The sequence below is a fragment of the Chinchilla lanigera genome, unplaced genomic scaffold, assembly GCF_000276665.1.
Source record: "Chinchilla lanigera isolate Chin_1 unplaced genomic scaffold, ChiLan1.0 scaffold00029, whole genome shotgun sequence".
NCBI classification, from domain to species: domain Eukaryota; kingdom Metazoa; phylum Chordata; class Mammalia; order Rodentia; family Chinchillidae; genus Chinchilla; species Chinchilla lanigera.
Genome location: NW_004955430.1, coordinates 5,510,613 through 5,535,278, shown reverse-complemented (window position 1 = coordinate 5,535,278; position 24,666 = coordinate 5,510,613). Strand labels below are relative to the sequence as shown.

General features: G+C 42.0%; 1 protein-coding gene across 10 annotated transcripts in view; it reads left to right on the top strand.

The window, feature by feature from the left end:
• Erc2 (ELKS/RAB6-interacting/CAST family member 2) overlaps window positions 1-24,666 on the top strand; it is a 963,719-nt gene that overhangs the window by 773,631 nt on the left and 165,422 nt on the right. For 8 of the 10 annotated variants that reach the window (XM_005387388.2, XM_013515688.1, XM_013515689.1 and 5 more), the window contains one exon: window positions 5,755-5,889. In XM_005387388.2, coding sequence (XP_005387445.1) covers window positions 5,755-5,889 — 135 coding nt within the window. Of the gene's footprint in view, window positions 1-5,754; window positions 5,890-21,551; window positions 21,618-24,666 lie in introns of all 10 variants that reach the window. The other 2 variants (XR_001234567.1, XM_013515690.1) reach the window with 1 other exon arrangement.

The window sequence follows — 24,666 nt, the reverse complement described above, 5'->3', positions numbered from 1 at the left end:
TTCACTAGCTAAATAGTTTTGGATTCAATTTCCTCATCTATAGGGGAAGGTTTCTAAGAGTAGGATCTCAAAAGAAAAGACTCGACAGGCGCATGCTGGCCAAACACTTAGAGTGATACATAATTATTATTGTGCTTGTAATTCAGTAGTTGTTGAATGAATTTCTGTGCCGTGTCCACAGCAGTCTATGCATCATTGACTGCTACTAGCTACTACTACTGCTACAGCTACTACTGTTCCATGATGCAGCACATTCCTTCTTCATCCTTTTGCTAAACTTTGTCCTCCTGTTGTGACTCCAGCACTGGAACACAGATTCTCCTGAGTTGCAGTTCATGGCTTTGTGAGCCCAGTGGATAGTCAGACCCACCCCTGTCCTCATTATTGAGTTGTTTCCTGGTTTCCCATCTTATTTGCAAATGAGAAAGGTTCACCTTGCTTTGATTAGGCAGAAACAAGACTAGTAGAAAAGTTATGGAGCATTTCAGCTGTCTCTGGTGGGAAAGAGGGAGAATAGAAAATTGGATAGAAAATTGTAATTGCTGGGCTGGGGATATAGCTCAGTGGCATAAGCACTTGCCTGGCAAGTGCAAGGTCCTGAGTTCGATTCCTGATACAAAAAAAAAAAAAGAAAATTGTAATTGCTATTGTACATTATTATGTCTATACCCCATGGCAGCACATCTTGTTATACTTTTTTCTTACTTAAGCCATATTCAGAAGGTTTTATTGTTACTTTAATACAGGTGACTGGTCAAAGCATAGTTCCTTATTGCCATCTTGCTAAAATATTTGAGAGGCAGTTTTAATATTACACTTTTATAGCTGCATATTGCCATTAAGATATTGAGCCTATTACTAGTCAATCAAGGATTTTCATTTTGTTTCAAGAGATCCTTGGATAAACTCTTCCGAAATGTCAAGAGTGGAGGTGGCTTACACCCTCTTCACAGATGTTGTTCATCAGGGATTTTAGTTAATGGATAAAGTGTCAGTTTCCCATAGTTGACTTTTGGCACTATCAAAAGTTTTCCAAAGTCCCCTGCTGTCCCAAAGCCTAATAGACAATAAGGAAATGCACCTGATAGCTCCCCAGGACCCCCTTTTCTTTCTAAGAGAATTTACTCAAGTGGTTGAGTATTTAACTGGGTCCAGTTTACTGAGGAATAGATTATGTTCTAAAGAAGACCAGTTGGACTTGCTCAACATTTCCCAAACTCTGCATTTACCGTACTCTCTCCATTCCTAACAAGAACAACGACAAACAAAGCACATACACAACAGGAAAGATTAAACTATCACAATGGGAGTTAAAGACCCAGTTGGTTCACTGTAGCCTCTCACTGTGTCCTTGCCCTGTGTGAAAGTAGCCGGTGGCCTCTCCAGGTCCACACACTCACAGGACACACATTGACTTGCTGCTTTTACCCTGCACTCTGTGCCAAGGGGTGAGTACAAGGGCAACCTGAGCATATTGCTTCCATTAGATTTTTGACTTGTTAAGGGAGACAGCCAAGCAAGCGTGCAGCGATGCGCTGTTCTCTGAGGGAAGGAGCTTGGGGGGTGGAAGGGGGAATGAGTCTATGAGAAGAGGCAGAGGAGCTTCTACTCCCTAGTGAGGCCGGCTTAGGGAAGGCATGTCTGACGGGGATGATGTGGAAGCTAAGACCAGAAGAACCGATCAGAGTAACTCATGTTTGAGGAGTAAAGGACGAAAAGCACTACAACAGAGACAGATTCTCCGAGGCTGGGAGACGGGATCCAAGGTGACAGCAGCTGACCAGTAGGAGATATATAAGCAGGGCTCCTTTCCTAGGGCAGTGGGAAGCCTCTGCAGAACCTGAATCTGTGGAGTGTGATGTTGCCGTGGCTACAGAACGCATCCAAAGGGAGGCAGGAGAGCTCTTAGGAGGCTGTGCTCCTAAATATAAAGTGAAGCCTGGAAATAAAGTGGTGCCTCAAAAAAAGAGGAAATAGAAAATGAAATATGGGCTGGGCGTGGTGGCGCACGCCTGTAATCCTAGCACTCGGGAGGCTGAGGCAGGAGGATCGTTGTGAGTTCGAGGCCAGCCTGGGCTACAAAGTGAGCTCAAGGCCAGCCTGAACTGTATAACGAGACCCTGGGGGCTGGGGATTTAGCTCAGTGGCAAAAGCGCCTGCCTGGCAAGCGCAAGGTCGTGAGTTCGGTTCCTGGTACCGGAGAAAAACAACAACAACAAAAAAAAACAAAAAAATAACGAGACCCTGTCTCAAAAAGACAAAAAGAAAAAGAAAAAAGAAAAAGAAAATGAAATATGATTAGATTTGTCTCAGCAGTCATGACATAATATAGTTGAAAAATTTGGTATTTATTACAGTCAGCCAAAGGCAAAGAGGTCAGTCAAGTCAGCAGGATGGTAGATACTGCAGAAGAAATAAAATGTACTGGGATATCTCCTATACCTGGGATAGGAAAGGCTATAGGGACATGACCTATTATACCTGGAACCCCCTGGTAACCTAAAAGAATATCTTTGTTCCAATCCATGTTATAACTTCCTGTAGTTTCTCTTCCATGGACTGTTAAGGTATGTTATTTGTGGCTCCCTATCCCTTCAGATCATTCTTTGTGTGCTAGGAAACCAATATAACTGGTTAGGGGTGAAGGCAGATAAAACACATTGACCAGTAGAAATGAAAAGAGATCCATTTTCAATTTGACTTCATGGAGTCAGATTGGCCAATGTTTTATGGGAGAAAATGCTAGCAAGCAGCCTGTAAGAAATCGGTCACAGTTTAGGAGATACATTACAAACAGATAAATAAAAAGGGTCTAGAGTATCAGACCGAACTCTTACTTTTCATCTCTGCTTCACACTCTTCTCTCCCAGGCCAGACTCATCAAAAGAAGCCTCTTCCGCTCGCAATTCCTCTGTGTACATTTCCGCCAGATCAAGTATTCACACGGACAACGTGGTTTATTTATATTTCAGTACCAAATTGGAACGATGACATCATTCATTTGGTCTCTATCCTATGACATGCCTACTCTCCAACACCTCATTTCAGCAGACACATTTAGAACTGCATATAGCATCGTGTTTAGCTTGTGCATTCTTTTATGGGATATAGTTCAAAGGTAGGGAACTTTCGTCTTGTCTCTGGTAAGAAAGTAATCTCATGAAATTACAGGAGCTTCCCCAAAGGGTAAGGACACTGTGATGTGTACAATAACAGTTATTATTTGCTCTTCTAAACCCCATTATTCATTCTTGGGCAGTCTTTTCCTCCTTGACCATCACGTATCTCCCAACTCCCTTCAGGCTTTTAAAACTCTATTTAGAAGCAACAATTCCAGATTTATTAGTTCATGAGTTCAAAAGTACAGTCTCCTGTGACAACACTGGAATTTTAGGTGTGAACGCTGAACTCAGAATCCCATGTCCAAGGGCAAGAGGACTAAGGGGAATCTCAGTACTTGGTCCCAAAGAGTTGTACTGCCCTACTCTTTCTCACAAGGCCTAATTTGTCCATTGGGTCTGCTGACACAGTAGGTGGATAAGTGAAGAATGGAAATGCTGTCAGCTGCTAAAGGTTGTCTGGGATTTTTTAAATTTAATTTTTAAGTGGCTTTTCCTATATTTTTACTGTTTTTATCATATATACCATCCATTCTGGGAACTTTTGAACATTGTACACGTTTTACTAGATGGAGTGAATAAATCATGAGACATCCTTTGGCAGATAGAATTGAGATGTGAGGTGTTTCTAAAACTTAACAGAACCAAAGCTTTTATGGGAAAGTTATTTCTATCTATTTAGCTATTTGCCTGTTTTGCTCTCAGCAAGGCAGGGAAAAAAGCCTAGCAATTGAGAAATGGAAGGCTCAGAAAATTTCAGGGTCCTATGTCAAGAAAATGACCTTTGGGGCAGTTGGGACTGAAATCGCTGTCTCACTTTTCTAGCTGCCAAAGAGGATAGTAATAATTTCTCCCAGGCAAGTTTTGAGGCTATGTTAGATCGTGCATAAAAAACACTGGTAAGAATGCACTATGCTAGGTCCAGAAAGCTCTTTATTATCAGGGAATTATTTATATTACATAACAACACTCCAACCAGCTGGAAGCCCTGCCAGCCCCTGACTTCTGGCTCTCTTAAAGTCCTGATGGCTTGTTGTCATCTTGAGCCACCAGTGGGACTGTTATGGAAATTCACGCAATGTCCTCAACTCTCAGTGACCCTCCCTGCTGAAAAGAAACATGCATCTTGTCTCTAAGATGGCAGCATTCTTGAGAAGGAATCCCTTCATTCTTTCAGCGACTCGTGACAGCAGCAGGCATTGAATATCTGCCTCTGGTAGGCCCTGTGCTAGATTCTGGGAGAGGCAGACCAAAGAAACAGCTTCAAGATCCAATGACAGATGCACAGGTAAACCCAGGGTCAGAGAGCCATGGTAAGCAGGGGGCACATCCTGTCCAGCCTCAGAGTCAGGTCAGGAAAGAGGACTGTAGCTCGGTGGTAGGGCGTGTGCTTATCATGTGCAAGGCCTAGGTTTGGTCACACACGCACACACACACACACACACACACACACACACATACATACACACACGTGCGCGCAAAAGCAAAGTCTCTTTCAAAAAGCACCATCAGTTAGGTGGACATGGAATTAGAGTAAAGGAAAGGGCCTTGGTGGCATTACATAAAAGGGAGCGGGATGCACAAAGGAAAAGTTTTTTAGAGTAAACAAGAACAACAATAATAATAGGAGTGATAATAGGAGTGTTTGACTTACTGCCAACTCACTATGTGTCAGATTCCGGACTGATTCCTGAAGCCATTCTAGCATTTGTTCCTCACAGCTGCCCCAGGGAGGAAAGTTCTCACTGTAGAGTTATGGAGATCAAAATTACTGATCAGTTAATCTCTTAAGGCAACATACCCTGCGAAGAGATAGGGGCAGCACTTGAATTCAGGCAGTTCTATCCCCAAACCCATGTTTCCTGGCTTTCTGGACTGGCTAGTTTTATAATTCTTTCTATGGTCTTAAGCATTTTTCTAGATTGTATGGCCCAATTAGTGCATCTCTGGCCCATTTCTTGCCTTGCATAATGAAGCAATACAATTCTTTGGCCCTGGGGTTTTTAACTATGATACCTAGTTGCCCCATTCTGACAATAATGGAGTATCTTTTTCCACAGACTTTGTACCTTTTGCTCTGTTCCCTAAAGGAATAATATCAATTAAAATGTGCATAGACAGCCCTTTCCCAAGAACTCATCATAGCAATAAGCCATCTCCATCAGCATTTTTGCATGTGGCAGCCTCTGAGTGGATTTCCCAGCACTGTCTTCTGAGACCCTTGTTTGTAGTTTTGTGTCTTCACCTGGAGCTTCTGACATCTTTCTGTCCAAGGCTTCCTTCTCTGGCTTGCTTTAGAGTGTAGGTCATATGTGAGTGTTGGCACTTTGCGTTTGGAAGCTTACTCTGGAGCACTGTGATTGCTTGATAATGTCAAACAAAACCTTAGGATATGTACTTTCCACTTTTAAATCACAAAAGGAAACTACACTGACATCTGCAGATGTAGCATTGTAGCTTCACGGGTATGACAAGCCTCTTCCACCAAAGCTAAGGGCAAGGTTCTTTCTAACTAGGATCGAGAACCTCTGGGTTAGGAAGAGGGAGCCCCAGAGATCCTGCCGTTATGCCCCAAGTCTCTTTGGTGTGTCCTCCAGCTCCTGATGGAATCTTCCCTGGTTTTTGTTCTACACAGACCCAGAATAGAATGAAGCTGATGGCAGACAACTATGATGAAGACCATCACCATTACCACCATCACCACCATCACCACCACCATCGCTCTCCCGGGAGGTCGCAGCATTCCAATCACAGGCCCTGTCCGGACCAGGTCAGTTTCATTGCTGCTTACCTCCAGGACCACTTTTACCGTTTGGATATTTTAAGAAAAAATAAATAATCCTCAAGAAATAATAAACAGCATAAAGTGATACGTTCTTTGAACTGAAACTAATAGCTTTGGTATTTATTTCCATCACTCAAGGAATCTAAATGTTTTCTTTTCTCCTTCCTCTTTAAGGCTTTGTCTTTTCTTGTTTATGTTATCCATTTTCTTTCCTTCCCTCCTTTCTTCCTTTATAGATATGTAGTCTAGTGCTGGTATCTAATGGTGAGTTATTTTGGAATGTCTCTTAAGAGTTTTAAAATAAAGCACTTTGTTTCCATGAGCTTGGCAACCAGAGAAGTCTTGAGTCTGCTGAACACTTTCCTAGAAAATGCCTTAGTGATGCAAATTAATGGTGGGGTAAAACAACAAGAAGAGAAATCCATTTTGCTGGCCTTTCAGTCAGTGAAGCCAAGGAGTCTGGTTTATTTGATTTGGACCCTATCTTCTGCCTTGACTAAGTAAAGCAAGTGAAAAGATAGAATGACAAAAACAAAATGCTTTCAGTTTTCAACTATAGTCAAATATAAAAAAAAAAAACTATGGTATTCAGCATTAAAACTCTTGAAGGTGAATCTTATGCAAATTAGGAAATTAAATACCAAATATTGGAAAAGTAAGTTAAAGACCAACAGAGACAATACTAGCAGTTGTTCTTCCTTGATTGTGCTATACCCTTATTGTTTTTATGATCCTGGTAAATTCCAGTAGAGAGGGGGCATTAGGCAAAGAAATAGCATTGTTTGGATAAGTGTGGATGCCTTGGATAAGAAGAGAAGGGCTTAGTTAAGTTATCTGTGTGAAAAAGAGGCTTAATTTTTTGCTGGAGAGGAAGTGTTTTTTGTGCTTCTAAAACTTTTCAGATGACTCTGTTTTCTTTTCCCCTCATGTAACTAGCATCCCAGAGATGCTTGTCTTCAAGATATTTTGCCAGGAGAGCAACTACAGGGGAGCTATTTATACAGGACATAACGTTATAGAAAGCCTCCCCAGGGCTGAGCAGCGGAGCAGCTGGTGATAAGGCTCCCAGCCCCTGAGCTCGCCCATCTTTCACACCCTGAAGCATTTGTCTTCGGAGCCTCAGGTGTTTGCATGGGTCATTTAGATCCCTGAAGCTACGTGGTGAAAGGCACTAGCTCATTGTTTTTCGGATTCAAAAATGGAAGGTGGAGATACGAGTTTTATGTCCTTATCAGTGTGTCTGTGTTTTGCTTGGGTTCGCTTTTATTTCTCCAAGTCTCACCACCTCCTCACACGCTCGTCTTAGCATACCTGGCATCCTGCAAGCTAACTAAATCTTTTCACTCTCGTCCTGGGTCCCTGCTCTCTGACACATTGCCCTGTGCTTCTTGGCATTCTCCCCTGAGGGTCAGTAGTGAAAGGCCTGCAAACCACGCTTTGGCTGTTCTTCTGAGCTACACATGGCAGAAGGCCACCCTAACTTTCTCTTCTCACCCAGACTGACAGGAGCAGAGCGCATTATCAGGGCAGAAAGAAGACCTGAAAGCCAGCTTAGAGGAGAGGATCATGCAGAGACCTGCTGAGATGACACACTGGCCTTTCTTACAGAGACACATACCCTAGTCTGTGCAGCTGAAAATGAGGCACCAGATCGAATTTATCTGCCTTGTGAATGATTTCCACAAAGGCTGTCCTCCTGCTATTTTTCCGGAGGTCTCTAGTCAGAAAACGGGACTATCTTGCCTGCTTGGCTGTCCGCCTTACGTTTGTCCAAGGACAGTAAACATTGTTAGAGGACAAAAATAATTGCTTGGTGGGAGGAGGCTTACCGGAAGAGTTAGGAACCCTTGAAGAGTGTCTGGCTTAGGCATGGCACTGGGACCTTGGACACACCTTTTTTACTGCTGTTGCCGGGATGATGGTGATTACATCTATCACCTCAGTGAATGTGCTCAGTGACCCCTGGACATAGAGGCAGGTAGCTCCAGCCTTCTCCAGGTGAGAAATTCACCCTCTAGGAGTGGAGGATGCTGGCTGGAATCCTGCTGCGAACTTTCAGCAAACATTAGGAGCACCAATTCCATGCAAGGCCCCTTGTGGGTTTTAAGGAGGAGCAGGACAGGCAGGACAGAGCTCAGCCTTTAGGGAGCTTCCTGTCTGGTCCTAGGAGGAGAATCTAAGTCTTCTATCTCATTCAGTGATTTTCTAGATCAGTCAGGGAAAGACAGATAAAACTATAATTTAATTAAGTACTCATGGTTTGGAAACTTCTCTAAAGTAGGGTTCACGGTGACAGTGAAACACCCTTGTCCAGCAGGACGCCATGGTTTTAAGTTAGGGTCACCAAGGCTGTGTTGCTCTGTTGTTTTATACTTTCAATCAGTGAGAGACTTAGGCAGGGAATCTGGGTATGAGGTTAGGTTGGCTCCAGTCTCAGAAATAGCTAGCTCTTCAGACTAGGTATTGCAGGTTTTGGAAATGATGCCTTTCCCTGTACTGGAAATTTGAGATTTAGTGACCAATGGCCAGTATATCAATATGTGCATTGCTATAAAGCTCAGTCCCAGTGAACAGTAGTTTTTAAAGGCTGGGAAGTTTTTCCAGTTGGTTACAAACCCTACACATAATTGTGTAAGCCATGTGTACTAATACAATGACATGCAAGTGCTTTTTAGAATATGACAGACATGTCAACATGTGACAGTAGGAGAGTCTTAGTCGTGGGTTGATTTGGACTAGTTCTAAGCCAGTTTTCCATAATGTGCCTTAGTTAGCTGAGCTGAATTAAAGGGGAGAGATCTCTTCAAGGGTTCCTGATTCTGTTCCCGTGACTCTTCTGGCCCTGGACTTTCTGTGCCTCTGACTGTTGACCAACAGTGTCTTCTGGCAGAGGGACAACAGAGTAGACATTACCTCCTGAGCTTTATTAAGAGATCAGCACATGTGAAAAGGAAATATGAAAAAATCAGTAACTTAACTATATTTCTACAGGAACTCATTTTACCTTTGAAAATTCAAGTATTGCCAGGCACTTGCAGAATTACATTCTTTTTCCATTTTTTCCCTGTCCCTTTTTTCTTTACTAAGATGTTTGATTTCTCCTTATGAGAAACTGAATCCAAGTATTGTAAGTCTAGGCCTGCATTTCCCATAGTAACTTTCAGAACATTAGTCCCATGAGGGAAGTCTTGAGACAAAGATTTGGTGGATAAAGAATTTTGGGAAAGTGTTGCATATTTCAACTCTATCTTCCAGCATCCTTGTGCAATTTGATCAAAGAATCTAAAAAGTCGTAGAAGAAAGAAAATGCTCTATTTTTATTTAATCCAGCATTTTCCAGATTTACTTATTCATGGAGGGTTTTTTTTTCTTTTCTAGCAACATCTGTGCTTTGAAAAATAGTGTTCTCAAAATATCAGATGGAAAAAGAGACTATGTAGTTTAAAACAAGACTGATCAGTTTCCAGGAATATTTTTTCAGAAGGCAGATTTTTTTAGACAGCTTCCCCTGTGCTTTACATAGTAAAAAGTGAAAATGCCTCTTGTATTTATTTCATTTATATCCTAGGATATCTTCTTAAAGGCTCTAATACCTGATAGCGAGGTAGTCCTTCCCAATAATGTAGCATACCTAATCTAAGTGAGGCATTGAGGGTAAGGTCCCAGAAAACCAAGGACAGTCATAAACACACAGCCCACCAGTAATTGTGAAGGAATATGAAGAGAAGAAGTAGAAAGATTTGGAGAAGGTGTAAGAGAAGTCAGTGTCATGCGTCAGCCTAGCAATCTAGCCCCTGTAAGACCGGCACACTTAATCAGTAGAGGCCTGTGATCCCCCAGGTTGGCCACGTAGAACATGCAGACAAATCCCAGTAGTGACTTAAGCAGTCCTGCCAACCAAGAAGTTGTCACAGGGGCAGACAGCAAATGCTACCCTTGACATGGTGTGAGCCAAAGAGTAAATGGAACAGGCTGGAGACACATTAGTGATTTGAAATTGAGGTGGCTAGGATTGAGTTTTACAAAGCCATGTGGAAACTGAGCTTCCCGTAAAGGCCCTCTCTGTTTGTCATCATCAGTGTCCTTTGCTTTTTTCTTTAAGTATTATCCTTCCTTGCCTTAAAGTGTATCAATGATACCAAGTTTTTGTACCTTTTTTTTTTTTTTAGGCATCATATTTTTATTTTCCTCAAGGAAAGTCACATTTTAGTTAGATCTTTCATTGGTTCCCAGGTCGGAACTAACCCATGAATGAGAAAGGACTGAGTCAGAGTGAGCGCCACGCTCCAGCCAGTGTAAAATGCCGAGTACCGATGAGCTGCCCTTTTTGCGCATTTCCGCACTTAGTGTTATGTTCAGTGTTGAGTCTTTAAAGGCCTAGATCGCACAGCTTTCTTTTTTTTAATGCAAAATACACTTGCATTTGTTAAAGCACCTGCCACTGTGCTTAGGGGATCCTAAGTGACAAAGAACCTAAACATTTGTGAGCTGAAAACTCTAAAGTATGTGAGTATTTTTGTAGACCAGGGGAAAAGAACTTCTTTTTTTCCCTCCTTCATTAAATGGAAATGCTCACTCAGGAGTTGGGAAATTCAAGGGTTTCTGCCACCTTCAGGGTTTTCAGATCCTATTTAAAATTTACATTTCACGTTTTACTTGCAAAAGTCCTGCAAAGGCTGTAACTCTAGGAGCATGAAGACCTAATACTCATTAGAAGGAGCACAGAAAATTTAGGTTGAATTTTACATTTTATATTCATGTACTGTGCTGCATCTTCCAAAATACATTCACATCTGTCTGGCCTTTAGTAAGTCCTCAGTAAAGGTCTGTTGACTGAACTGTTCCCGTAGAACTTTCGGGAAATAGAAAGGACAGGCAAAAGTATCCCATTGTAGGAAGAAAGAAATTGGTACCCAAAGAAGTTATTAATGATTCAGAGACACAAAACTGAAAACTAACTGGCCCAAGGTGAGTGCCTGTGCCTCTGAATGCAAAATATTGTGAATGCTTAAAGAATATTTATTACAGTAAAAAACACATGGGTATGAATCACCCTCAGAGTCCTCCCCCTCACTTTGAACACACTTTTCCCATCATTTTTGCCACTTTCTGTCACAGTGGTGAAAGTGTTCTTTCATATATTTAGTTGCACTAACATGGCTCCTGTAATGTCCCAAATTGATCTGAAGCGTTTCCCTTTCATGGTCCTTTTGGCCCTGGGGAAGACCCAGAAGGTGCATGGTGCCAGATCTGGTGAATAAGGTGGATGAGGAGACGCTGTCGTGGTTTTACAAATCTGCCTCTTTGTTGGATGCACTTAGCGGCAGCATTCGCCACTCAATAAAGCATGAAAGAGAACTTGCAGAGTGACTTCAGAAAGTGGCAAGAACAGCAAACAAGTGTGTTCAGCGTGTAAGTCTGTGTGTGTGGAGGGGGATCGTTTTCTGTTGAGGATTAATGGCCATGTGTCTTTTACTGTAATTAAGTTTTCTTAATTTAAACATTCATCATCTATTTTGATCACACATCGTATGTTGGCAGCAAATCTCTTTGGATGTCCATACGGATGTATTTGTGCAGCTATGTGTCCTTACGCTTGCTCAATAATATGTACTTACAGTTGCATGACTAAATCATAGCCACTTTTTCTACAATGAAAATATGTGCTTTCCTTTCTACATTGAATTATAAATTTCATTTTATCTTGATTTACTTCCCAAAGTTAGATTAAAATGTTATCTTATCAGATCTCTTTTCATTTGCCCCAGATTTTGTTGTCTTTATTTCTTTTCTTCTGTTTTGTGTCTATTCCTTTCACACAGACACACAGATACACACACACACAGAAACACACACACACGCAAAGATACACACACTTCTCATGTTCCTCTTGTCTATTCTCTACTCTTGCTATTCTTTTGTCAGTGAAAACGGGCTTTCTGCAAACTCCCCTACTGCCTTGGAATCCCAGGAGCAAGATCCTCCAGCAGTGGAGAGAAATTGCTCTAGCTCACAGGAGGCTCTTGGAAATGGACTGCTGGGAACCACATTCCCTTATTCACTCACCCATGAGCCTCTGCACATCAAGGGCCTGGGGCAGGCAAGACCCGCCAAGCCAGATGAAACATATTCCACCTTGCCAGCAGCTGCCCTCCATTCACCAGGGTGTGGGCAATACTTTCAGGCAGTGCCCATGTTCTAGCAGAAGCTCAGTTTTCCACTGGGCATTCTTAATTTTAGAGGCTCTGTCCCACTGATCTAGTCCTATAAAATTCATTGCACAAATGTAATCATCGTCTACTGCACTTGTCAGCTTCCGGAATCTGCAAGTATAAAATAAATAGTGCTCACTGGCCCTTTCTTGGCTGCCCCTGGTTACTCTGTGGTCCTGGCATGTGTGACTCCTGGCTGAGATGTGAGAGTGTACCCCTGGACATGCATCAGAGCGCTGAATGTCCACTCCCATTTTCTGCTGAAAATTTTCTAGAATTCTACTTGAAACATACATCATTTTGCCTTAAGCCATCAAATAGCTTGGTCACTGAAGAACTCAGGCCAAGATCTGGCCTTCTTTTCAAACTGGGGGTTATGGGACAGATACACAGATTTTATTTCAAGATACAATAACATGATCCCGGTGACCTAACTCACAGTGATTATGGAAATCTGTTTTTTATTTCTGTTTATGGACTCTAGATTCTTACATGTAGTCTGACGTACAGAGGATTAAAACCATGCTCTGCTTCAAAGAGGCGATAGCACTTACTGCCTTGATTTCAAGATTTCAGGTCCCAAAACATTCTCTCTCCCCTCTTCCTACCGGCTGAAGGGCCCTAAGGTCAAGCAAGAAAATAAAATCAGAGTCCTATCTTCTCCAGCCTCTCCTTATGCAGCACATATCTGAGCTTCAAGTACCTGCTCCCAGATAGCATTAGTCTGTATTCCACAGAGCGTTCCCACAGGATGGGAACTTCCAGCCACATCCACAAGCAGGCCCTCACTGAGTCATCTCCAGCCCCATGTGATTCCAGCTTGCACTTCTATCGGGTAGAGCTCACCTACTTGTTTTCCTCCTTCCCCTCCTCCTCTTCCTTGGGATCTTGACTTTGTGTTTGGTCTGCAAAAAGTTGGCAAAATTCTATTATTCACCTGCAGGATGAAGCAGTCCTGGCTACTTATCCCAGGCTCCAGGACTCCTCAGAACGCCAGCCCAAGGCCCTGAGCTCCTTGCTCCTCTGCCCCTTTGTGAAAGGCAGGGTGGGCCTTATGCTTGATCCCCTGCTTTCCTTGTGCTCTCACCAGCAGATTAGCCAAAGAGAAGCCCTTTAAACTGTAACAAACAGATGAAGGGTTTAACTTGCTCTGTTGCCCCGAGAAGACGGATTCTATACGTAGAGCTGTTATTCCTAGCTTTTGGTTAGGAAGGAAAAAAAGAATTTATTTTATGTTTTGAGGTTAAATGAATGTGGGATAAATGTATACATAGCGTCCTGTGTGTATATATGTATGTATTGCTGCATGTCAGATGGACTCAGGACTTTTCCACATATGGAAGAGTTTCACAAGATCATATTTAACTAGAAGTTTCTCTCCCTAGCTTCCCCTGGGTGCATGTTTGAATATACATTATATACACCTATATATAAATGTATGCATGTAAATATATTTTCACATTTTGTATATAGAAGAAAAATTAACCATCGTCTAGCAGAGCTTGCTGAAGTACCGATACAGAACAGCCAGAAACCCAAAAGTTTCTAGTATTCTATGACAGTAACCTGATAAGAAAAGTTACATGTCTTAGGCTTTTAATATCAGTTTCCGTCCAAGATAGTATGCCTACAGCTTGCCGGAATGAAAGATGGTAGATTTCTTTCTTTTCGGCATTTCAAATTTGATTTCATGGCCCATTTCCTGGAAGAAACCTTGAATTTTGGCTTCACGTAGGGCCGAAGCCTTTGAATTCAACAATCCATGAAGAAACTTCATGTTGGTACTGATGTTTATTAGGTGGGAGAAGGGTTCAGAGAGTTTCCGTGTTGCCAGTCCTGTGCCAGTCCTCTCAGAACTGGGGCCAGCGATATTCTCACGTCCACTTGCCAAAAGCGCCCCTGAGCCATTTGCCTTTTTTCCAGTACCACTGGATGTAGGAGATACTGTGTTTAAAACAGTAGATTTTTAATCACAAGTATATGAAAGAAATAGCACAGATGTCACTTTTTTCGTTATCCCCTAAAGGGCTACTAAAAACCCGCAAAGCCACTCAGACATGACCCAAACAGTCTCTGTGACTTCTCACCACTGGGAAACAAAGGTGGCAGTTGGTTTGTTTGCATGTTTTTAAGAGTAAACACTCTGTGAGGCACAGGTAGAGATGGAAATGTCCAAACTGCTGTTGTGGGAGGTGTTTAGCTCCTCCTTCCTCCGCACCAGTTCCTTGCTCAGAGAGCCATTCCAGGCTTCCAGAGGGGGTGCAGCGTGGGGAATCCTGCTGTACGGATAATCAGGTTATTACCAAATCCCTTAATGTGGGTGCAGTGTTCAATCCTCACATGCAAGCACTCGAGGGCAGATGTGATAAACCCTACCAGGTATGGTGGTTGTGTAGGAGAAAAAGACAGAGCTACCTAATGCACTGGGATCCTCTGGTTAGAAAAGGATTTTTTCCTGAAAGGAGGCTTGAGCCTATGAAAGATTTCAGTCTTACTCTGTTTTGGGTAAAGTAGCCTTTTCTTTCCACTTTCATTTGTGTAGGTTTTACACGCTGTTTGTAGTATTAGGATTTCATTAAGAGATTTGTTGCAGCATCTCTGAGTCATCAGGGGTTTTCAGACCCAGCCTCTACCCCAGGCTTGTAGATGGAACTCAGGCTGGCAACATCAGAGGCTTGATTCCTCTTCAATGTGCTGCTTTAATCCAGGCACGTTTGTCTCAGAGGCAGCACTTTAGCTCCTCCATTGAAAGGAGGTGGCCAACCTTAAAATATTGGGAAGCAATGAAATACATTTTATATTGCTAGACACAATTGCCTTTCTCTCTCTCTCTCTTTTTTTTTCTTGAACTGCTATACTGAGGATCATGTTTACTCACACACTCCAGGTGCTCACAGGTCTCTAAAGATAAAGGAACAGAGAAACGGAAGTGGGAAACACCCTTTCCCCGTACACTGGGTGCACTCCCATTCTGTTAGCCATTTCCAAAACAGATCACCCTATGTGTGTATTAATTACACTGTAAAAATTCCACTTTGGGCATCTATGTATCAATAATCTGAATAAACTCTAGCTCTGACAGCCCAGAGATACTAAAATATTTAAGAATGATTTTATACACTACCCCATTTTTTTTTTTGTTTTTGTTTTTTTTTTTTGTTTTTCTCCGGTACCGGGAACCGAACTCACGACTTTGCACTTGCCAGGCAGGTGCTTTTGCCGCTGAGCTAAATCCCCAGCCCCCCGATTATTTTTATATGTCCCATTTTGCTGTTGATGTTAGTGTAATAACAAATAATTTGTTGCAATACATAGTAGCAAAGTCTTGAAGGCTACCAAGAGAAATAAAGCACCCAGTTATGTTCGTGTAAGTCCTTCACAGCTACAAAGTGGTTCCATTTACATTCTCCAAGTTCGTTCTCGCAGCAACCATATGACGTGTCAGAGTTGACATACGGTCCCATTTCCTTTTTTAAGCAACTGAGGAGACAGAGTCAAAAGGCTAGGAGATTTGGTGGCCCACCGATTAAGAAATGGTAGAACCAGAGTCATATTAAAAACACAATTTTTTCTGTGTTTAACAAAGCCAAGTGTTAATGACTGATGGATGAAGGAGCAAAAATAAAGCCTGTCTGCACTCTCGTCCATTTTTACGGTTGTCTGGCAGTGGCTCAGCTCTTAACAGATGCTGACTTTAAGCTCCCAACAATAACTGTTGGCCAGTGTGGTGTCCTCTAGCAGCTCCGTTTTCAGCTGGGCATCTTGATCCTTCAGCTGACAGCGCTAGCACCTGCTCCAAGGACCAGCTTGTCAGAATTCCTTTTGCTTGAAGGAAATGGCAATCTAGTGTCTTTAAGTCTTCTGGTAATGACACTACTAAACCAAACTGAGAAAGCATCTAAATATGTTTATTAGAATGAAGGACAAGGCCACTGCCGCGTTTCTATAATGTTTTCAGTAGATTGGCCAAGAGGCCTCTGATGGCTGCCTTCCTTCAAGGCGTCCTCCTAAGGTGAACCTGCTGAGAAGAACCAACCCAGGCTGCACAGGCTGTCTAGTCTTTGCCTGTTTCCTGCCAAATGCCCCAGTGTGTCTTTTAAAATATCGACAACACCTGTCTTCTCCTCCCCCAGCCAGTGAAGTTTCAGCTTGTACCAGTAGGGGTTAGGAGAATAAGCCAGGGATGTGGCTAGCACATTAGAATGGGTGAGAAGTGATTCTGAGGAAACGTGGTCAGCAGTCTTGGCAACTCTACAGAACTCTCAAATCCAAGCAGCACTCTCCGGGGAGTCCAGTCACTCAAGTGAGCGAGAACAGAGCCTTCCGTAGTCACTGGTCTAGAAAGACACTGGTGCCTCGGTACTCTTCCTTAGCGTGTTCCGTGAGGTGTGATGAATACCAAAAGCGGCAAGTACTAAGCAAATCAGTTCAGCTGGAAAAGGTAGCAAGTCATGAGGCAGTCAGCACCTTTAAGTTCTGGCTGATATGTTGAGTACCAGGACAAAGTTTTTTCATCTGAATGCCTCAAGTACCAAACTGGATGAATTTCAAAACAACCGAGTAGCAAGGTTTAACTGTATTTGTTCAGTTCCCAGATCTGAGGTTCCATGAGGCAATATCAAGGAAGTGGAGGTGGCTACTTCCCTCAGGACCTTAAGATTCTAAGGAGGAGCGCTGCTGCTATGTCTGTGTGCACAGCTTCCATTGGCCTGAGAGAAACCTTCCTCCCAATAGCCAGAAGGACCCAGTTTGAGTTCTATCGTCATCCTCCAATCAAGATCTTCACCACCTTGATAAGAGAGCAGGGTAGGGTTCCTAGAACTTCAGAACCAACACACGTTATTTGGGGTCCAAATGAGCTTTTCTTTCTGTGGCTTCACAGTTCATTTGGCAGATGTGGAAGAGTATGCTTTGTGGGTAGACAGACTGGAATTGGACCTGGCTCCAGAGCTCCTGACCCTGTGTCCTTGATGGGCTACTGGATAATGTTCCTCCCCGAGCCTTCCTGCCCAGGTCCGCAGACAGCTATCTGACACCTGTGTATCAGGGTCACAGTGAGACTCAGTGAGGAAGGACAGGCAGCTGTCTGCATTCTCTGACCTAGAGGAAGCTCGGATAAGTGCTGAGTTTTCCTTGTTCAGATCTGAAATAAGCTAGCATTTATATCTACATGGAGCCAGAGACAGGTATCAGTACCTGGCTAGCACTCTTCTGTGCTTTGGGAGACATGTCTTCTCATGAGCTCCACAGGCTGTAACAAACATAAGTCACTTAAAAGTCCACCTCATCTCTTAAACAGACATCCATCCACGGGCTAAGCATTGAGGAGGCAGGAGACGTGAAAGGACGCTCTCTAGAGGGAAGGCTTAGACTGGCGGACTTAACCTAGGAGAATACTTGGTACCCGATGAGGTGCTGTGCCTTTCTTTTCCAGGCTCACCCTGAAGCCTGTTGTTTTCCTTCACACGCCTGTCCTTTCCTGCTCTGCACAAGCCTGCAGTTGAAAATGCCCGGAGGATCTATATTGGTTGAACCCAAGTTCGGGGCATATTGTAAATCCCACACTGTGGCCCTACTTTTGTGACTCGCATGGACAAAGCTTGCAGAGTGCTGGGGTTTAAGTTAGGAACCGAAGTGAGGCTGTGGGTAGGTCTGGCCGCGACAGATCTGGGTACAGCCAGAGCGAATGTCCTCCAAAGAAGCCAGGCTGAACTTCCTGGCAGACAGCAGCTAGGCTCCCACAGAGGCAACAGGCCATTTGAATGTGATGCTTTTGTGATTTCTACCTCCTTTCTAGCTAAGATGCATGTGAGAGTAATGTCCCCACTAGGAACCTGGTCCTCCAGTGTTAAGGGGGAAAAAAGCAGACTATCAACTCAAAGAGAATTGCAGTTACTTTAAAAAAAAAAAAGCCAGATCCAGTGATGGCCTAGGGTTTGCCTGCTGGCTGTACCTAAGGCTTCCAAACAGAGATCAGCTAAAGGCTTATTTTACTTTGGGCTATGTATAAAGTCAGATTGTACAGTTCCTGCTCCGAGCTTCCTTGTGGTTAATAAACAGCCCCCACAGCAAGTCTCTTGGCAGTGGTGACTCACTCCCCTTACCTTTAAATCTTGTCCTCAACATAGGCGTAGTAAGCAGCCCCTCCAGTGAGGAATTTTGTTTTATCTCAGTATTTACATAATCCATTAGGTCCCAGCATCTTGGACTACCAGGTTTCCCTCAAGACCTCCTGTCCGTCACATCCTCCCTGGAGCTGTAGATATGTGCTGAGGTGATTTGATATGTAGGCCTCCCCTCCTCAGAACTTGCTGTTTTGTGGTCTTTCTGATCTGAGCATCGGTCCACGTTGGACAGTCCCAGCCTTGGATGTTGTGGACACAAGCACGCAGATGACTGGCGGACTGAAGGCCTTCTTACCATCCAGATATTTTGGCAACTGCTGGCAGAGAAATCACTCACAAAGGCTGCACACGGGATCAAACACCAGGCAGCATCCACTGCAGAGTAGATTTAGATACTGAAAAAGAAAAGAAATGGATTCCCTTGGACCTGATAGATACTTTTGAGAACACCAGGTATTTCTGAGTAACTTAGCATGAAGTTAGGGATCAAGTGACACTTACCTGTTCCTTATTATTTTTGGTCCTCAGATTTATATTTCTGTCTGGTGAGAATGCTGAATAAATTAATATTTCCTTAGTAGGATGCAGGCAGCAGAGAATTCAGACAGCTGTGGCCCTTTGGAAGACCTCGAGCTGCCTTTGTGATTAGTGCCTGCATTTTTGTTTTTTATTCCCCAAAGGGACACTCACTCTGACCAAAATCACTTGATAAGGAGGATCAATTCATGTTTATATTTTGAACTCTACAGACTAGAAATGACCATGATTTTCTTTCTGTTTTTTTTTTTTTTTTTCTAAAAATTTGTTACTCTTTAAAAACTAAAGCCTTTTAAAAATGCATAATATTCTGAGTTCACACAAGGAATTTATCCACATTTCTGCCATGTTAAGTTTAGCAAAGTTTATATTGGACTGTCATATTTCTTTACTTTATTCACCAGCATACAAGATGTCGATCTCAACATCTGGTTTTTAATAACCCTCGACATCTGGGAGCTCCTTCTATTCCTATGGTGAACTAGGAACAGTAGTGATATTGGCAGTGTATATTTTCAAGCTACAACTCCTGTCTGTTTCAATCATAATTAATTACCACATTTTAATATATTTAATTTGCTCAAAGTAATTTGCATTAGACCACCTTGTACTGTTAAGAAAGCAATGGCAGATTTTGGTGATAGTGGCTTTTCCTTTTTTCTGTCTTTCTTTTTTTAAAATTTAAACCCCATATGAGTAGATTTGGAACAAACTACATATATATGTGCTGTTAGTGGGGTTTTTTTTTGTTATGTTTTAAATGCAGACTGAAACTTTCTGCAAGGAAAGTTATTTTACAGCCATTTAGGAAGCGGTCAGCAGTGGCTGTGTGCTACATTTTGTGAAAGCCTCCTATTTTGTTCTGTGACTTTGGTAAATCATAGCCTCTCTCTGTGCCTGGAGTGTTCCTACAGCAGCAGCTTCAGGGGTCAAGAACCTTGTGATGAAAGCCAGGGCCTCTATACAGAAAAATATATTTGCACACACACCAAACAACGTTCTGCATTGAATTTCAGGGGTGGCTAGACTCCCTGAAGCCCACATATGGATACTCTGGGATCTCATGTTGTGGACTTTCCTCCTTCATTAATATGAAAAGGAACATCAACTTTGCTTTTCTCCAGAGACAGAGGGGGGTTCAATGAATATAAAAATATGCTTTCACTGAGTCATATAGAGAAAAGGGAAGTTTATTGGCAGAAGGACTTACTGTTTAGGAACAAGTAGACAGATACTTTTCATATAAGAAGATTTTGCCAAAATCGGCAGTGTACCTCATTTTTTCCCAAAACGTTCCTACCTAAACTGTTAAGTAAAAATTCGTGCTGATTTTCTGTAAATTCCTTGAGTAATTCAAGTCCATCCAAGTTCTTTATCTTTGGGCCACGTATCTTTTCAGCAGTCTGCTATACCCTCTGGACCTCTTTTCAGAATAGTATCTTCAAATGTATGAAATAAGGTAGAGATACAAAGGAGAAAAACTGTATCGAGAGTCAGTCTGAAGACCATCTATCTAAATCCTTGAGTAGATAAAAATTATCTCGGCTTATTGGCAAGACTTGGTTGGACTGAATGCAGTTGCTGTTTTTCTAGATGAAAAATAGTCAAATGTTGGCCTTTTCAGATAAATCAACTTAATATTATAACAACTTAATAAGAAGAATCTAAATGTGAGAAAATATTCCAAGCTATTTTTTTTTCCTATTGCTGGTTTTTGAAACAAAGAAATAAATTGTAGCAAAAATCTGGTTTCATTGGGGATTTATTAAATGACCCTGCTCCCAGATTTTGTGTGAACTCAGGATATGGACCAGTCAGTCTTAAATGTTTTGTTTTGATCCACCCGCTAAACAGAAAAGATTGTTCAAAGTGTGCGTATTATAATGGTAGATATACTTCTGCCTTCAAACACTAAGTTTTCCTGCTTGTTCATCACTAAGCCAAGAGGAAAGTAGCCAGATCCATTTTGGAAACATTTTCAACCAGAATCCAGACCAAATTAGTTTCAGTGTATTGATAGTTGAACACAATGTTAAATAAAACTTCCTTTCTACAAGCATTCCGCTAAATTGAAAATTTACACTGTGTCTTTTAAACTTATTTGCTTGTAAATGTATAGTCGTTTTATGCAAGTGTATAATAACTTTATGTAAATGTATAATCATTTCATGGCGTGCACGTTCTCTTTAATACTACGAAAAATGCAACCTGACAAATAAGATTACAGTACGTTTGAGCCTTTGTGAAATAACTAATAAGAATTATAGCATGTGATATTTGTGCCAACCAAGTAGATGGAGCTCATTTTTTTCTTTAATTCTTCTTCAGCTTTTATTGATACTTTAAGCTTAAGAGAAATTAAGGGTATTTGATTACTATAATTACTTCTCTGCTTGCATTAAAGGTTTAATCTACTCCTTAGGCGTGGGCAATTCGAATTGCATGCTTTCTAAAAAAAAAAAAAAAAAATCATCTGCTAATGTAGTCTAATTTTAATCTCCTAATCCAACCTTGACAAAAGTAAGAGCTGGGTGGGTGGAATGTTTTTGTGTGGGGCTTGCCGTAGATGTACAACTCAGTTATGCATTTGACGAGTCAGTGGTGTGGAACTTAAATAACTATGGATTTTTTGTGTCCTCGTTCTTTAAGATGAAAAAAACAAAGTGAAGATTCATGTGCCTTTCCAATGCATCTCGGTGTGACTAACCTTCTCTTCTTTCATTCTGGTGCTCCCCTCCTTTTTGTACACCTCCCCACCTCGGGCCGGCCGCAGGATGACGAGGAGGGCATATGGGCATAGCCGGGCCTGTAAACCAAAGTTCCAGTTTTGTTTTGAGGGGTGAGAAACCATCTTTTCTATCATTTTTCTAAAAAAGAAATGATTGCATTCTAGTGTTGCATCGTGTGTGTGCTGAGTTGTGCTGGCTGATGTTTGTGATTGTGTCCCGTGTTTGCTACTGTCTTCTGTGAGTGCAGAATGTCCGCGTGCCCTGACCCTTCCCAAGAGCCCCGTCCATCCTCCTCACCTTCCTACCCCAATCACATTACTGCTCTGCTTTGTTGGGACTGGGTTTTAGTGCGATTCATATGTTTCTTTGTTATTTAAAATGTAAGCTATGCCCTTACTAGGATGTGTACACGTTTTGTAAGGCATGATTGTTGACTCAGAAATTGTCACAATTCACCAGGCGTGGGTTTCAGCTGACTGTTCGCTTTTACCAGATATGGCAGTGTGATGTGACTCTCGTATCCTTTTGGTTGTTCCAAATGTTTGACAAGGAATAAGGAAAATAAAAATACGTATCTTCATGGAGCTTAAAGTATCATCTTCAAGAAGCTGTCTAAGGGATTCTGTTTTCTCTTCCATGGCAGCTCTGAAGAAAATGAAAAGATCAAAGTCATAGTACGGGCAAATGGGTAACTGTGACTCTTTAAATGAATAGATATATTACTATCGGTAGGTCTCACTAGTAGCATTTTACCTGTTGCTTTAAAATTTGATCTTCTAGGTAGCTTTGCCTTATAAATTACATGCATTCCGTTTCACAGAGGAATTTGCCCTTTTAAAACTGATTTTTAGCTATTAAAAACCCATTTCTGTCCTTCCTGCATTATAATTGATAGTGGGACATGTAATTATAACACCGGTATAAAGGGAACATTGAACTCTAGCAGATTTTGTGGCTGGGAATTGCAGCTCACCTGTGTACGGCTAGATATTTAACACCTCGTCACACACTCCCTGGAGTTGAATGTTCGTGTGGTTACGTGGAATACACTATCGAACTTGATGACATTGCACATGACATTTTGTTCAGAACAAGGGATGGGGTAGAGTGTGTGCCAGGGTAAATTTTTCTGGTTGGAAAATATTCCCCATACAGTTCTTTTTTTCTGGGACAAACATGAAATGTCACAGTGCTGGAGAATCAACACGTTTGAAACAGTTCTTGGGAGTAACGGAAAAATATGTGCTTGTCCTCAAATCTTACCCCCTACAACAAGACACTTCAGAATTATAACGAGAAACTTGTGTGTGTTCGCTTCTGCATTGAATCTGCTGTGAGTTTCAAGACTGGGTCACACGGCTGTCTTTAGTATTGCAGGGAATATATGGAAGTCCATTTTCAGACAGAACATCTTTCCATGGAGTAAACGTATAACCCCAGATCCATTTGCCACTGGTAAGACCCCCTTCATATTCACGTCTGAGTGCTCACCTTTCCTCTCTTTCCTGGGTAAAGGGGAAAATAGTGCTGGAATTAACACTTCTAGATGCAGTGTTTCAAAGGGAAGTTTGTCAGTGTGAGGCTTCTCATACAGAGAAGCTAAGAAGAGCGCAAATTGACGTAAGACAGTATTAGGTGAGAAGAAAGAGGTTTATAACATTGAAAAGCAAACTTGGGAAACCTGCCCAAAGCGTGCATACATAGGTATGCCAAGGAAGTTTTTTGAGTTGGCAGTTTCCTGAGGAGCGTGGCTTGTACTTACAAGAAGCCACTTCTGTCAAAGGCATGTGTTAGGGTGCTAGGCTGCCTTGTGTCTCTTCCTGAATGCTAAAGATTTTTATTGCTCTTTCACAAGATTCAGGACACCCTCCATGCTGTTTCCCAAGATATGGTCCTGGTAGTCATCATCCTTGGGATGCAACTGTCACTCAGATTCAGAAAATCTCACTTGCTCAGGGCAAATGTAGACAAAGTGTTAAGCATCATCTCCTTTATCTCTGTATGAATACTCCCCACAACAAAAAGCAGTGTCCTCAGAAAATTAGTCAATATGTAATCTTACTTTAATATGTTGCAATAAATTTTATAGGCTTCTACGGAAATCTACTTATCTTTTTTATAACTCCTTTACACAAGTTTGCTCTGATATCCTTAGGCTTTTAAAATGATATCTTTAAGGATTTAAATAATGAGATACTGGGGAAACCTATTTTTGAAAAGCCTTTACATGTTTTGAGTTGCATTACAATCTGTGAAGCCTTAGGACACATTAAATTTATAACTAAAGATGGATAATAGTAGTACATTAAAAATTAACTGTTTGGAATGTTTTGATTTATGACCCTTATAAAAGAAACATTACAACATGGTATTTTATAGGCATCAGTAATATGCTCATAATAGCATCAGGAGGCTCTACTTGAATCTGCAGTTTTGGTGCTGACATGACTCATAATATAGTAGAAGTTGCTTTAAAATTTACAACAAATTTGAATTCATATAACAATTGCGACAACTCCTCCCTTTTTTGCCACTTCTGGATACTACACCCAGATATGATTTATTTGCCTTACTGTGATCATTCAAAAGTGATTTTTTCTGAGAGTGGTGTGGACTGGAAAGTCTGCTTTTCTAAAGAGCACTGACCGGCCCGAGAGTCCGCCTTTCCCCCTTTGAACCTCATGCCCAGCCCCATCTTTAGCAGAGTGTGGCGTGTGCGGTGCACGGGACCTGCATTTGCAAGGCCCCAGTCTTAGTTTAAACCTCTGCTGTTACCATCTTGAAATTCTTAGTAATGTTTAAACAAAGGGCCCCACATTTTCATTTGGCACTGGGTCACGTGCATTACACAAACCGTGCTGCTTAGAGCTACCATGTATTCCTTTACTCTGCCTTTGGCTTCTCTCTGGTCCCCCTCTCCCTGGGCTCCTACACACCCGTGTGTTCTTACGCCTAGAATTTACCCCCTCACATTACTATTCTAGTTCTCTTCTGCAGACTCCCTGGGATCACATTTCCAGCATGTTGCTGCTCCCCTGAGCATCCATGCAGTGCTTGTCACACCACTGTCCTCTCACCACCCCACCCCACTCCCGGCATCTGACTGCGCAAATGTGCTCTGCAGCCTTAACTCTATTTTCTATCTCACTTTGTGAAAAT